This window comes from Leuciscus leuciscus (genome assembly GCF_965113295.1).
Source record: "Leuciscus leuciscus genome assembly, chromosome: 12".
NCBI lineage: Eukaryota > Metazoa > Chordata > Actinopteri > Cypriniformes > Leuciscidae > Leuciscus > Leuciscus leuciscus.
The window spans coordinates 31,854,032-31,869,273 of NC_138736.1; the positions used below are offsets into that span (position 1 = coordinate 31,854,032).

The following is a 15,242-nucleotide window of genomic DNA, read 5'->3' on the forward strand; positions in this document are numbered from 1 at the left end:
TTATTTTTAGCTTCATTTCGTATTTCATTTGAAAGAAAGACAGTGACATTCGTTTCAGTGTAACCGTAGTTCACAGTCCCATCAGTAGATGTCGCTAGTGGTCCGCGCTGAATGTTTACGAGCCCCAGAAAAGGAAGTGCACAGACACCCACCTCTTATTAACGGGCTGCTTCAGTCATTTCAGCCAACAAAAATATTAATACAATTAGTAATTGCTACCAAATAATGTCACTGTATGTTTTAAAAATTCATTTAAATTTACAATACACAAGACGCTCGCTACACTTGTAACACACATAGTCGTACACATATTGCAAGCAGTCTTAAATACGTTTTATTTATTAGCCCTTAAGATAAATACATGTACCAGCTAAATACAATACCAGAGGAATGTACCAGCTAAATACAATACCAGAGAAATGTGCATAGTAGAACAATTCCATCTACAGTTACACAATTTTTCACATTTAATGAGAGATGGATGGAAGAGAGTCTAGTACTGAATACAGTAACAAAAAAAAAAACAAAAAAAATTGTTCTTCAGAACACAATACAATAACAGTTCCCAATGGGAAAAGACTATGCAATGTAGTTAAATTCAGAACTGTATATAAGCATATAGTATGTACATACACAGTTAAGATAAGTAGCACAGAAATATTGTTTGTGTTTTATTATATATGGGAGAAATTTAGGCTTCATCAGATTACTCAAATTGGCTGTCAGTAACAATATTATACAATGGCTGCATTATCAGATTGTAACATGATGACACAGACACAGTGGCAGATCATTAGGAAATATGAATTTCACCACTTATAAGATCTAATACAATTAATAAAGTTGCTTGAGGCATGAAAATGTAGTGTATGATCTACAAATCCAACATACATGTGACATTAAAATTAAAGCGAGACAGAACAGTCCTATATACAAAGTATTGTATTACTTATTTACAAAATAATTGCTAGATATGTACTAAACTGATTGATGTTGAATAAATGTTGGGAGAGAAGGAATGCTTGTTGCCATTTCCACAATGCGTCTCTCACTCACAGTCTCCCTCTCATCCATCAGTAATCTTCATCTTTTTCTCGTGTTGTTTAAGACTTGATCTCGACCACTTTGATGAATGGCAGTGACCTGTTTCCTGGGCTTGTTGGCGTCAGAGGTTTGCTATAATACAAAATGTTGAATACTTTTTTGAATATATACAGTCGTAGTCAAAATTATTGGCATCCTTGGTAAATATGATAAAAGAAGGCTGTGAAAATAAATCTGCATAGTTTATCGTTTTAATCTTTCATCACAAAAATCTAACCTTTCATTGAAGTAAAACTAAGAAATGTATGCGTGTGTGCGTGGAGGGGTGTTATCACATTTTGAAATATGTTTTTGTTTTCTATTACATATTGGCCACATTTATTGGTACCCCTAGAAATTTGTATGCGTAAAATATATTTAAGGTATATTCATTTACAGTTTTTACCACACCAGGGTGACTAGAAAGATGAAATTAACCAGTCATGACTTCCTGTTTCAGGACGATAATTGAGAAGTTCCAATCATCAGGAAATGAAAGAGGACGTGTGTCTATATTGTCTTAATGCATGGCGAGAAGGAAAGTTTGAGTGGCCAAAGACTATCCAAGGATCAAAGCTGGAGAATTGTAGAAATGAGTTGAGTCTTGGGGTCAGAAAGCCTAAAAAAATTATCAAACACCACCACAAGTTGTTTGGAAGGGTTTCAAGAAAAATCCTCTTGACAGCATCTGCTAAAAATCGTATAATGGGCCATGGTTGGGTCTTCTATCAGGACAATGATCCAAAACAAACATCAAAATCCACACAAAAATGGGTCACTTAGCATGAAAGTAATGTTCTGCCATGACCATCCCAGTCCCCTGACCTGAACCTAGAAAACTGAAGAGGAGAAGCACCAACATGGATCTGGGAATCTGAAGGATCTGGAGAGATTCTGTATGGAGGAATGATCTCATCAGGTGTTCTCCAAACTCATCAGGCATTAGAGGAGAAGAGGTTGGCAAATGAGGTTGCAAAAAGTATTGAATAAAAGGGTACCATTATTTGTGGCCAATGTGTATTATAGAAAACATTTATTTCATAATGAGATTTCCCTCCCATTTCCAATTGCTTTACTTAGATTCAATCTTAGATTTCAATACACATACACTTTTTTTTTTTCATTACATGTGTACATTATAAGAAAGAAATACCTGTAGACAACCTTGGACCCCATGTCTGAGTTATATGGTTTAGGCTCTTGACTGCCCATATAAAACTCCATCCGGTCATGCATCTCTCTATTCTGTAGATCACATCTGATGTTACAGTCACACAGTGAAAGGCAGGGAAAAAATAAAGAGGTTCTCTGAAAGAACACAGACACTGACCTCAGCTTCAAGGAAAGACACCCTCTCTTTAAGGTCGGCGATCAGTCGGTCTCTTTGCTCCATTACGGTTCGTGAATTTTGCACCTGTTAACATGTACAGTATGGACATATAAATAAATGAATGCAAGCACTAATCACGCTCAAACTGATTTGAAATGTATTCAAGGATATAGTTAATCAGGAGTCATTATTGAAATAAAATGTGCATAATCTACAGACATTAAAAGGAGCTGGATTTATGAAGCATAATGCTTTTCTTGCTTTTATTTCATTGTTCATGGGCGAAGCTATTATGCGTAACATGAGATCTAAAGTGCACCGAGGCTGATCAGCAGGGAAATGACGGGGGAATATTTTATTTATGACTGAGGTTGATTTTCACTTCTCATCTCTGAGCAAACACTATAAAACACAACCTGTTCATCACCAAAAAAGGATATTCCTATTTATTTATTTTCATCTTTTCTTCCTTTTTTGATCTTTTTGAGCATATTTCTTTAAAAGTCAATATGACTACCATGTTTACAGTATTTTATTTATTTATTTATTTATTTATTTATTTACATGGCTTGGTTGAATTCTAATGTAGAATGCATTCATATATCAAGAAATAACAGACCGCTGCGAAGTATAACACACTGTTGCCATGAAAAACAGAGCGTTGCTATGGATGAAGGATTCTAACCGTAGAGACGGAACGGACTATTTTCTTTAGCGGAAGCAATGCAATCGTTTTTAAATCAAACTCCTTTTTAAATCAATATTTTGTGTCAAAATATATATACACATAAATACATTATATAGTATACACACACAGGGTTTCTGCAGGTTTTATGAAGGTGAATTTAAGACGTTAAGACATTAAGACAAATTAAAGAAAATTGAAGGAATAAATTAAAGGGAAAATACGACAATGTGTTCTCTAAACATAAACGACTATAGGGAGAAACAATGAGTTGTATTAGCAACACTTCAGAGTTTGAAAATTAAAATTTTCAAGACTATATTTACATTTGCATCTCAAGTAAATGTATCAAAGATGTTTAGATATTTGTATTGGAAAATAGGACAATTTTTTTTTTTTGCAGTGCATGCAACATTAAATGCCATGACTTTATGAAATGAAGACTTTCTGCTCTGATTTAAGAACTTTTTAAGGCCTTAATTTGTGTAAGGGTGAATACGATTTATTAAGACCCGCAGAAACCCTGATTTAAAATCCAGTCCTCCCCCAAAATGTTCTTTCATTGAATATCCTGTTTCACTTCAAAATACATCAGATTACATAAATAAAATAGTTTGCAAATGGCATTTAATGATTTGTCTCTGATTGGGTGTTTCTCCAAATATCCTATGCACAGGAATTATTACCTGTTCGATCATGTTTCTGATTTTCCTTTGTTGACTTTTGAGCATGTCATCCAAGTTATGGTTTTTAGTTTTCAGAGTTGCCAGCTCCTTTTTCAGTTGTTCAGACCTGCAGTGCAGAAAACCTGTATGTTTCATGTGCACACACACTCACAATGACACTTTTAGTAACACATGTGTGTAACAAAGAAATAACTGCATTTGCAACACAGGGTGAGTCTACTTTTAACACACAAGAATGAGTCATAGCCAGTCGAATTTCATGTGAGAGGCGTGACATTGAAGGATGGTTTCTATGGCAGCACAATGCAACTAATAGAGTTCTAATTAGGCCAATTTATTGCTTACTAAATTGCAGGTGGAAAATATTTAACGTAGCCAAGGAAACAGTTAAACATATGAGAACAATGCATTATGTATAGAAGAACAGCAGCCATTTGGGTCGGCAAAAAAAAAAAAAAAAAGGGCTCACCCGTCCTCACTATCCATTTTCTTCAGTTCTCGCAGTTTCTCGAGTTCAGCCTCACTAGCAGCCAATTTTTCTCGTAGTGTGGCATTTTCCAGCTCCAAACCACCCATACGCTTCTGCATCTCTTCCACATTTTTGCTCTGTTCCTCTGCCTTGGTTTCTGCCTTCTGCATGTGAGAGTTATGATCCTCTAGAAACTGCCGCTGAAATTCAATGTTTTCTGCCTAATGTAGATTTAAAAATACATTACTTTAGGAAAGGCAAACCACTTTATATCACAGTTATATATTAATTTGCCTGGCATTTAATTATATTTCTGACCTGTAGTCTCGCTTTCTCCTCCTGGTGTCTCTTCTCCATCTCTTGCAGACGAGTGTACATATGTTTGGTGACTTCTTTTAAGGCTATACAGTTTTTATCATCCTCCTGACCCTGTGCAAACATAAGAAATCATGTTAAAATTGCACCTATATTTAATATATTCATTTTGCACTGTCAACCTTACAAAAAAGTACCATGCTATTACAGTAAAATATACCAGAGAAAAAGCATGGCAATATGAACTTTTGGAACCTTTATCGTAATTTTAATACCATGAATACTTTGTATTACCTTAAAAAAAGAATTAAATACCATAATACATAAATATGGTGATCAAATACAATAGATAAAAAGTGTAGCATCATTTGCAGCTGCACTTAGTTTCATATTTTGTATATTCTTTTAGTATATTATTTATATGCTTAATATACTATTTAGATAATAGTAATAATAAATAAGGCAAAATATGCCCTTTTACAAAGTCTTGATTTTGTTTTCTGGCGTCTACTAGAATAGGTTTTCATGCTTGAAAGTTCAAAAAACATTATTTTTCACATATTTTACATTATTGCAGCACCTCTCTTCCCAGTCTGTCAGTAACGCACTAGTTGCATCCCAAATGGCGCACTATTCACTTATACACTTTGTACTCAACCATGTAGTCTATGAATTTTATAAGGTTATTTTGTCATTCAGCATCGGAGTCTGATGCCCCTCCCCCTCCGCTACGTAATTAAATCTACGACAGTTGTGTGCATGAAGCGTCCAACATTCTACGCTTGGTTTTTTCGGTTAATTAAAGTACATCATCCGAGTATTTAAAGTGCACTTTTTCTATTTGGAATTTTCAGTGTGAACACACTACTCGCACTATTTATACTACAAAACATCATAGAATAGTGCACAAGTACACAAATTGTGTGTAGTAAAGGCAGAATGACAGGTTGTTTACTGAGCAGCCACAAGTTTGGCAATTGCTGCTCCCAAAGGCATCATGTCAAGGGTGTGACTTTTCACAGGCAGAAGCAAAAAGTTAATGTGTGTACGCTCCCAAATCTCAGAACTTCACAGCACATCTACATGAAAACAATTATGAACCAAGAAGTGGTAATGTCTGTTTTTTGGCCAAATTATTTATCCATGTACGTCATTGTATCCTCATTAAAAGGGCTGAACTGTCTCTGTTCCTTCATGTACATTAACTTTATTATTTGGGAGTCCGTAGAGTCCGTACAGGAGAACAGGACTCCCATTTTCCATCCATTTTCAAACAGGGAGGAAAGGGGCTATTTTTTACCCATAATACAGCATTAAATTCTGTCCAAAACAACTGAAACGCGATACACTGAGCGGACTGAATGTTTTCTTTCTCTTTCTATGGGAGTGTCTCTGTTTGTTTGCTTTTGTAAGGAGCCTATACATTCTTGTGGTATAGGTGTGTATTTATAATGGTGCAAATGAATAATCTTTGTATAGGACAAATAGTTTACCTGACTTTTAGAGTGAGAGCCGTTCAAAAGCCCATTGGAGCCATTGGCTTTGCTAACAAGCACGTCAACTTTAAAGCCATTAGATGGAATCTAGGGCACAAAACAGATTATTTTACAAATGAGACCACTTAGCCAAGTCATTTGAAGAAATTTGCAAAGCATTTCAAAGCCGATGGGAAAAAACACCAGCAATACAGTTTAGCAACTAAGGAAATAATGGATGCCTACTTGAAATATCTAATATTGTGTATGTATACTGATTTTGTGAGATCCTTCAGAACAGGTGAAAATGTCAATATTGTACCTTATTGTTGTTATTGTTTTGTCTGGCTGCCATTTGCTCCCTCAGAGTCTTCAAGCAGTATCTCACCTGAAGACAAACACATAGAGATTATGAACGCATACTCATTTTTCATGGTTAATGAGTGGGCGGTGACAACACTGACCTCTTGCACCTGTGGAACCTCATCGGTCAACATCTTGACACGTTTCTGCTTCTTGCCAACAGCTGATCCTCTGCTGCGTATTGTGTCCGGTGTGAATTATTTGACACTTCAATTACAAAAGCTGGAACAGCAAACAAAGACATCAGCACATTCGTTTTGAAGTTGTCACTTTGTGCAGAGACTTGCTTTCTAAACCCAGGGAGTCTGGCACGGTTCTGAAGGATGTTTTTGAGTAGGTGTATAATTGGGTGTTTCTTTTTGCATGTGCACTTTTGACCCTGTGGACCTTTACTTGTTGCTTCTGAACTATCAAATGTAAATTTTGTACTCACATTATGCATTCTTTGATGGAAATGACAATGATTTTTTTTGGGAATAAAACAGCTGAAACATTTGTCTTGCTAAGGATATCATCATATTTAGTATGTAATGTATCCTAAATAAAGTCAAACAATTATGTTGTATTATAATATTATACATTTTGACATAATTAAAAAAAATTACTAATTTATTGGAAATGATGCACAATAAAAGTATTTTGTTGACTGATGATATTTACCTTGATTTGACATTGTTGTCTTTATACAACCAGTGCTGCACATACAACACATACATAGTGCTGTTCAAAAATGTGGGGTTTGTAAGATTTTTTTTAATGTTTTTGAAATAAGTCTCTTATGCTCACCAAAGCTAATCAAAAATACAATACATAAACAGAAATATTGTGAAATATTATTACAATTTGAAATAACCATTTTCTATTTTAATATGTTTTAAAATGTAATTTATTCCTATGATGCAAAACTGAATTTTCAGCATCATTACTCCTTCAGAGAGCATTCTAATGTCTTCTAGAAATAAGAAACATTTTTATTATTAATAATGTTGAAAACAATTGTGCTGCTTAATATTCTTGTGGAAAAAGTGATATATTTTCTTCAGGATTTTCTTTTTGATGAAAGTTCAAAAGAACAGCATTTATTCATCAATTAAATGCAACCTTGATGAATAAAACAATCAATTTCTTAAAAAAAGAAAAGTACTATAGACTATTGAAATGTTTTAAGATTATTTCAATCTTAGTTTCAAAAATGTAATATTACATTAAACAATAAAATCTATAATAATTAAAGGGATAGTTCACCCAAAAATTTTAATTGTGTCATTTCTTTCTTCTGCTGAACACAATATCTTCTTTTGTGTTCAGCAGAAGAAATAAATTCATGCAGGGTTGGAACTACTTGAGGGTGAACTATCCCTTTAATATCTTTAATAGGGATATAAAGTGCCATATAGTTAAAGCAACACACAATTACATAACATGGTTGTTTACATATATTTATCTAAATATGAGAGGAAATGTGTGTACCTGTAAGATTTTCTACGAAGTCTTGGCGATCAAATTCTGGATGTAGTTTTGCAGTGCCAGTGATGCTTGCAATCTTTCTAAGTGGAAACAAAAAAGAGAAAAGAATTACATAAGGTGTGCAGGATAGATAATTAGAGAAAACGAGACATGTTTCCAATAGACACTGGGACAAACTGGCAATTAGACACAATACAAGCCCAATTATAATTATGTAATTTCCACAGAAAACCGTACAATTTAATGCGCATAATGGGAACATATGTATACCTTTATGTCTATGACAAATCAAAATCCTTCTTTAAGGCTATGTGAATGAAAGCTCAAAAAAAGAATGGGGGAAAAAAACCATCATTACATTACATAATTCAGGAGTTAATCTAGAGATTTAAAGATGATGTAACGTTTTCCGTGATAAATCGCTCTATGATATCCTAGCTTAATATGTAGAGACAAGTATAATACGCTATAAGTGGGTGGATTTTCCTGAAAAAGTGTAAACACAATGACTCTGTGTTGCTATTAAAATGTTGATGAATTTATCGGACCATCCAAACCAGCCCGACACAGCGGCAATGGCTCAACCAAACAGTCAGTGTTTGAAAACAGTCATTTGTGCAATTCTCAGTACAATTGCTTGGGTTGGCTTGGTTAGTTGGGGTTTATAAGACACTTAATATTCAGTAATATTATTGATTTGACTGCACTGACACTATCGGATGAGGACAAAACATAGCCGATTCTAAACTGAATGTTAGATGAAGTTTGCATCACTGACCGTTATTTTCTTGTTTATCACTGTGAATCTGCTTTGACGCAATCTGTATTGTAATGAAGCACTAAATAACTAAAAGGTGACATGACAAACCGGTTTCCCTTTCAAAAATGACAAAACCCATGACAAAGCATTTACAATCGCAAACAAAGTTCTATTAACGTATTCAACCTGTGGTTTACTATAAATCAACTTGTTCCTGCAGACAACAGAGTAACATCCGCTTCATACAGCAGAGAGGAAGTGATTACACCTAACTGAGATGTCAACATGTCTATGCACGAGAACAGGAGGAGAAAAGGTTTTGATCCTCTGGGATCGGACCACAGACAGTGGAAAGAGATATTGAATAAGAGTGAGATCACTCGGACGGGCTGCTGATTCACTCCACTGCCAGTTACACCAGATACCAGTGAAGGGTGGAGGCACGATAGAGAGCGTCTGTGTAAACAGATGGTGAGCCTTCTATGGAAGTCAACTGTAAGAGGTGTAGGTGGCTTTACCAGGTTAGTATGAGCTGCCTCAGAGTTTAATGCTAATGGTTCTTAAAGAGATAAGAACACAGTTTGTGGATTAGCATCTATGTGCCATGATTATGCTAGTGTGTGAAATACCACAAATGTTAAACACACAACATGAATCCAATAACACACTACAGGACAAAGTAAATGATCTGCTGGTCAGGTAAATCAAAGCCATATCTGATAGAACTAGCAAACAGCATTTCATTAAAAGAAACGTAAAAATTTAAAAAATAAATTAATACTTTTACTCCGCAAGGATGCATTAAATTGATCAAAAGTGATAGTAAAGACAATTATGTTCTAAATGATTTCTACTTTAAATAAATGCTGTTCTTTTGAATCAAAGAATTTGATTGATCAAAGAATAAAAAAATTTTTTTTAAAAAAATCATATCACAAATTCCCAAAAAAATATTAAGCAGCACAACTGTTTTCAACATTGATAATAAGAAATGTTTCTTGAGCACCAAATCAGAATATTGGAATGATTTCTGAATGATCATGTGACACTGAAGACTAGAAAAATGATGCTGAAAATTCAGCTTTGCATCACAGGAATAAATTACATTTAAAAAATGTTTTTTTTAAATAGAACAAGTTATTTTAAATTGTAAAGAATTTCACACTGTTTTTACTGGATTTTTAAATCAAATACATGCAGTCTTGGTAAACATATACTTCTTTCAAAAGCATTATAATAATACGCTTTTCTTTACTATTTTATTGTGAGTAAAAGATTGGACATTTAGCCTAAACCTTACAAGTTACAAGGGACATTTGCTTTGGGGGGAAAAAAAGTGTCTGATAAACAATAAAATGTTTATGGTTTATTTTTACATTTATTAAAAATAAGTGATTTTCTTTTACTTTGCTCCCAAACAATTTAAGAGCCTACACAACACTTTAACCACTTATGTAAGTTTTGCAGTGTACCGATCATGAATCATGATTCATTTTTGAGTCACCTGCCTTGATTTTCTAGGACTTTCATTTCTGTCATATGTAAACCAGCCTGTCTTCATCTATCTTTCTGTGTACACACACACATACACACACGTTGCAGCACACGTGTGCATATAAAGTGCATATTGAGCTGAAAATCATCAGCCCTGTGATGTTTTATCCTTGCAGGCAGAGCGAAGGGGACGTGCGCAAGAGAAAGAACAACAGCCTCGGGGGGGAATCTGCAAACTGACACACCAAGCACAGCAATTTAGTAATAGAACACTCTAATGTGGCACAAAAAAACAAAACATGCAGCCTGACAATCTACAGAAAAAAGTGCATTCTGGGGGGAAAAAAGAAGAAAGTTTTAAAGGAGCGCAGCCACACCCCGTGAACTTCACAACCAAGACTTAATGTTCTCTTGTTGAGCTCTCACACCCTTCACATTAACTCGCATCGGTCATGCAGCACTTTGCTTTTACCGCCATAATTACCTTAATTGTTTGTAGCCTAATGGTTTTTTCTTGGTGCCATTAGATTGACGTCCTTTTATGAATGGTTTATACATTGAGACACACCAGACAGGCTCCATAAGCAGTTTCAGGTATATTTGACCAGAAATTGCTGCAATGCAGAATTGCCCAGCTTCTACCCTATTGTCTACATTCACTGACAGCTCATTTAAAAATCACAAAATAACCATTCCGAAGGGTGAAGAAAACAGAATGAACTTTCAAATAGACTCTTTGTACTGAATCCAACCTCCAGGCTTCATTCCACAGCGTGTACGATAGACTTCACAGCATTAAATCAGTCCGGAGGTGTCCCATTACCTAAGCCAGGACATGGAGAAGCAAAATGTGGGAGAAAGCACTTGAAGTTTGCTTTGGAAAACCTGACGCTTTAAGTGATAAAATAACTATACACAACTGATCTGAACACAAGGTCAAGTATGAATGGAGAGTATAATGTGAGTATAATGTAAATATAATTATGACCACTGCGAAGAACTCAAAAGATCTAAGATGAGATGCCTCTCATTTTTTAGACTTTTCATTTAATTCTTTACATGCAGAAGATATTTCGGTCTTATGTGTTGTTTCAAGTTCTGATCACGAGGAATTTGCTAGAAGCGTACATGCAATTGCTGTTCATTTTTGTACAAGCATGTCTGGCACATCTGCTTGAGAGAATTAACAGTTAACAGACCAGAAACAGATTGATGGTACTAAAAAAAAGTCTGAGAGCACAATAAAAATCTGGGAATCTAAATTAATTTAATGGTACGTTTACACTAAAATGATGTACTAAAAACTGAAAAGTTTTCTTTTGCATTTTTCGCATACAGACGACATTGTCAAAATGATCCCAGTTCACACGAATCCACGAAAGCGACTAAAAATGCTGTATTATTCTTCCAGGCCAGTAGTTGGCGATGTCACTTTGTAAAGAAATACTATGCGGAGATAATAATAGTATTGTTTTCAAAAAGTTTGCATTGTCAGGCCCCCAATCGTTAACACAACAACATGCATAAAATGGAGATGTTTTTTCTTTGGGTTTTCCGCGAACAGACATTGTCAAAACGATACCCATTCACACGGATCCGCATACACGACTAAAAACGTTGTATTCTGCTGCCAGGCCATTAGATGGCGATGAAACACTATAGATTGAACACGTAATTAGCATGTGCATGGCGTCATCATCGTCTTCAGAGTTTCGTGTTTTTGTTGTTTACAAGGAGACCATTTTCAAAAACTTGCACTTTGAAACCCGTTTTTTTCAAAACTTTGCATTTTCAGGCACCCAAAACACCGTTGTCGTGTAAATGAACGCCCAAAAAGCATAACAAGTTTTACATTCTTAGTTGAAACCGGTGTTGAGCAAACAGCCCCTTAAACTCACCACCAGCAGTAACATGGAACAAAGCTAGACAAAAGAACAATGAAACATGAGGGCTATTTATACACCAAGAATAATGAGCAACAAGAAACACCTGAACCTAATGAAACAATGAACCAATCAAAAAGTGACACAAGGAACAAAGAACCAATGAAAACAAGACACTTGATGGGGTCAGGGAAATCACATGACAAACCAGGAACATGACTGATAATATTTTTTATTTATTAAAAAAAAAGCTAAATATATAGAAGTCTCAAACCTTTGGAAACCAGTTGTATGAAGATAAACATAAATGTAGGGCTGCCCCCGACTAAAGATTTTTCTGGTCGACTAGTTGTTAATTTAAGCGAATAGTCGGCTAACAGCACATTTTTGTGACACGCTTCATCAAAGAAGTTCATGGAGACCGAGGCGAATAAAACGCATTCTGTTTGTTTTCTTTATTTTACAAAAGCAAAAGTTTTGTTGTTGAGTGAAAGTTTCGAATGATGTATTACTCTTATCTCTATGACCAAAAATGACGCCGTATTTTAAGTTCTTTTGGACTTGAACACTTGGACACGTTAACATTAGGCTACTATACTTGCATATTTCAAATGATAAGCCATATTTGAGGTCGGTGAATGATAGACGAACATTTGGATTTCCTGCTCGACACATGGACCATCCGTGTTAATGATCAGTCCGTCACGGACTGCGTGACTTCGCCACTTCCTTTGGAGTTTTTTTTTTAATTAAAATTTGGTCGACTAAGCCTCTTTTAGTTGACTAATGTTTAGTTGTCTATTGGGGCAGCTCTACATAAATCATTCAGAAGTGGTTGGTATAATTAAAGGTTTGACAAGTTAAACTATTAGATTTCACTTAGCAAACATGTACAGACACACGCACATATCCATACACCCTTCAGGTGCGGAACAGGAGTTTGCAGAAGGTGCTGAGTGCACATTCATCCATTCAGTAAAAACCAGGAATATCTGCTGATCTCAGTGGACTCCCAATAGCAGCCTTCTGCAAACAAGTGGAAATACAGTCAACCCGATTACATTTGTACTTCTGCATCATGCCGTCATCTCATGCTGATATGAATCTTGTTTAAGCCTTCTTATATGCAAAACTTGTTCAATCTTTGTTAAATCAGAATGTTTATGTATTGCTGTATTGCTGGTAATGACAGACTTGTTCACGTATTGACACTGATCCAAACACAACAAAAGCTGATCATTTAAATGGAAACGCAAATGATTTTGTTTCATTTCTTTGCAGCTTTCTGTCAATGCCTGAGGCTGACAAGTGTTGCAAATTCCTTTTTATATTTACATATTTCGAAAGTATCAAAGGTTTAGAGTATCAGAATGGTGCAACAAATATGCAAATCAAAATCGCCACGGTTATACTCTAGAAATCAAATTTTTTGTACTATAATACTCCAATATTTTCAAGAAGAATCAATCACAAAGATTTGGAACATCATGAAGGTGAGCTATTTTTTAGTGAACTATATATTCTGAATCATTCTATGAAATACCACAAGCTGTACTTCACTGAATAGTACCTCAAACCATACAAATGCAATGTAAAAAACAAAAACAAAAAAACAGATTTGTTCATTGTAAGATTGGCAAATGTTTTGGCCACTTGCCTTTGACAGAGACCTGCCAAATCTCCACATATGTGACATATTAATATATAAATAGAGACATATTCTCCTTGCATGTGAATTTGTATTGACATTAAGATGATTGCTAGATTTCACACACACATGCATCTTATTCTGAAAGGCTACATGCCATGCATCATCGAAGGCATAGAAAGATGCTCAAAAAAACATATAGGTGAGATTATCAACAATCTCATTTATCATTTTGATCGAGGGGAAATGACCTCATCTCGCCCCCAAGAGCCACTGTGAATCATTTGTGCCAAGACATTATCTCACAGAAGAGGACTCAGTGAGTCAGCAAAGCACATAAACTTAGATAATACAAGTCAGAATGGGTCAAATTACTAAGTTGAAATCAGTCATCTTAGACTGTTATCTTTTAATGTGAAATTATGCATAAATGTTGGTGCTCTGTACAACAACCTGTAGAATTTGCTAGAAGGAAATCTGCTTTTGATATTCAGATTGTTTCAAATATACATTTACATATTTTGCCTAAACCTTTAAGCAAATTTAGCCTAAATTTGTATTCATAAAGCATTGCACTGTCAAACATAGTAAAGTTTGAAATGGTTTGCATAGAGATGGGCATTAAGAGAGATAAACCAATGAGTCAGCATGTGATATTTCCCACACAGAGGGCATCTGATATGATACAGTATATCACCAAACCATATCAGAACAGAAAGTCGGTCATAAAAAGTTAAGTGCTTAGTAGTTGGCACACTTAAAATCACAGACATATAATCACTGAATATAGCCTACACAAAACAACACAACAGTAAACACATGTTATGAATATAATTACATGGGGAACTCGCTGTACTATCGCTACACTTATTGGTTAGGATGGAACGCAGAGAAGCCACAAACATTTTTGTGTGACATTCTAAAACTGTAATGTTGAGTGTTATAAAAACTTTTTACCAGAAATAATTCGATACCACTAGTAAGTCACAGCGTTGAAATAACTATTACAACCGTACTCGCTACTCTCACGACTGAAAAGCAGCAGTCATCGGAATTTCCCAATTGATTGAGAAAGTAATATAACATTTAATACAATTCTTTAAAAGAATGTCTCCATATGTAATAGTTTAGCATAGCGTTCAACAATACACATAAATATGAAAAAAAAAGGCGCCTTACCTTGCCGAAGACTGTCAGACTGACCGCTCTACACTCTGCATGTGTTGTATTGTGTGTGTTCTCACATGAGAAAGCTGTGGTGTGTTCCTGAGTGACATCACCAGAGGACCAGCCCTGATACCGTCTCTCTACAGCGCTCCCTACAGGACGACTCACACAACTACAAATGTATCCAAGGAAGACGTTTTTTCTAGAAATAAATTAGTAAACAGTCGTAAACAAATATATGAATTGTACTTCTGAAATATGTTTAAATCATGTACATTGATGTGAGGTCAGCAGTCATATGAACAGACTAATAAAGGCATATTTATTTTACATCTGGTCTATAGGTTTAGACACCCTTTTGAATTATATGGTTTTACGAAGCCTATTAGGACATAATAAAAAAAGATCTTGTCGTTA

At 35.1% G+C, this 15,242-nt stretch overlaps 1 protein-coding gene across 2 annotated transcripts; it reads right to left on the bottom strand.

Annotated features, from left to right (window-relative positions):
• Positions 1–308: 308 nt before the first annotated feature.
• tuft1b (tuftelin 1b) lies at positions 309–14,953 on the bottom strand. Of its 2 annotated transcripts, none has more exons than XM_082186866.1 (11): positions 14,838–14,953; positions 7,877–7,953; positions 6,508–6,628; positions 6,366–6,431; positions 6,062–6,151; positions 4,572–4,682; positions 4,254–4,474; positions 3,785–3,890; positions 2,414–2,497; positions 2,237–2,328; positions 309–1,176 (listed from the first exon to the last, which is right to left on the bottom strand). In XM_082186866.1, exons 3-11 carry the CDS (start codon positions 6,538–6,540, stop codon positions 1,104–1,106), a joined length of 876 nt encoding a protein of 291 aa, XP_082042992.1. In that variant the 5' UTR covers positions 6,541–6,628; positions 7,877–7,953; positions 14,838–14,953; the 3' UTR covers positions 309–1,103. The 2 variants fall into 2 exon arrangements, with proteins under 2 accessions (XP_082042992.1, XP_082042993.1); XM_082186867.1 differs by having other exon boundaries at positions 7,877–7,949; positions 14,838–14,909.
• Between the last annotated feature and the right edge of the window lie 289 nt (positions 14,954–15,242).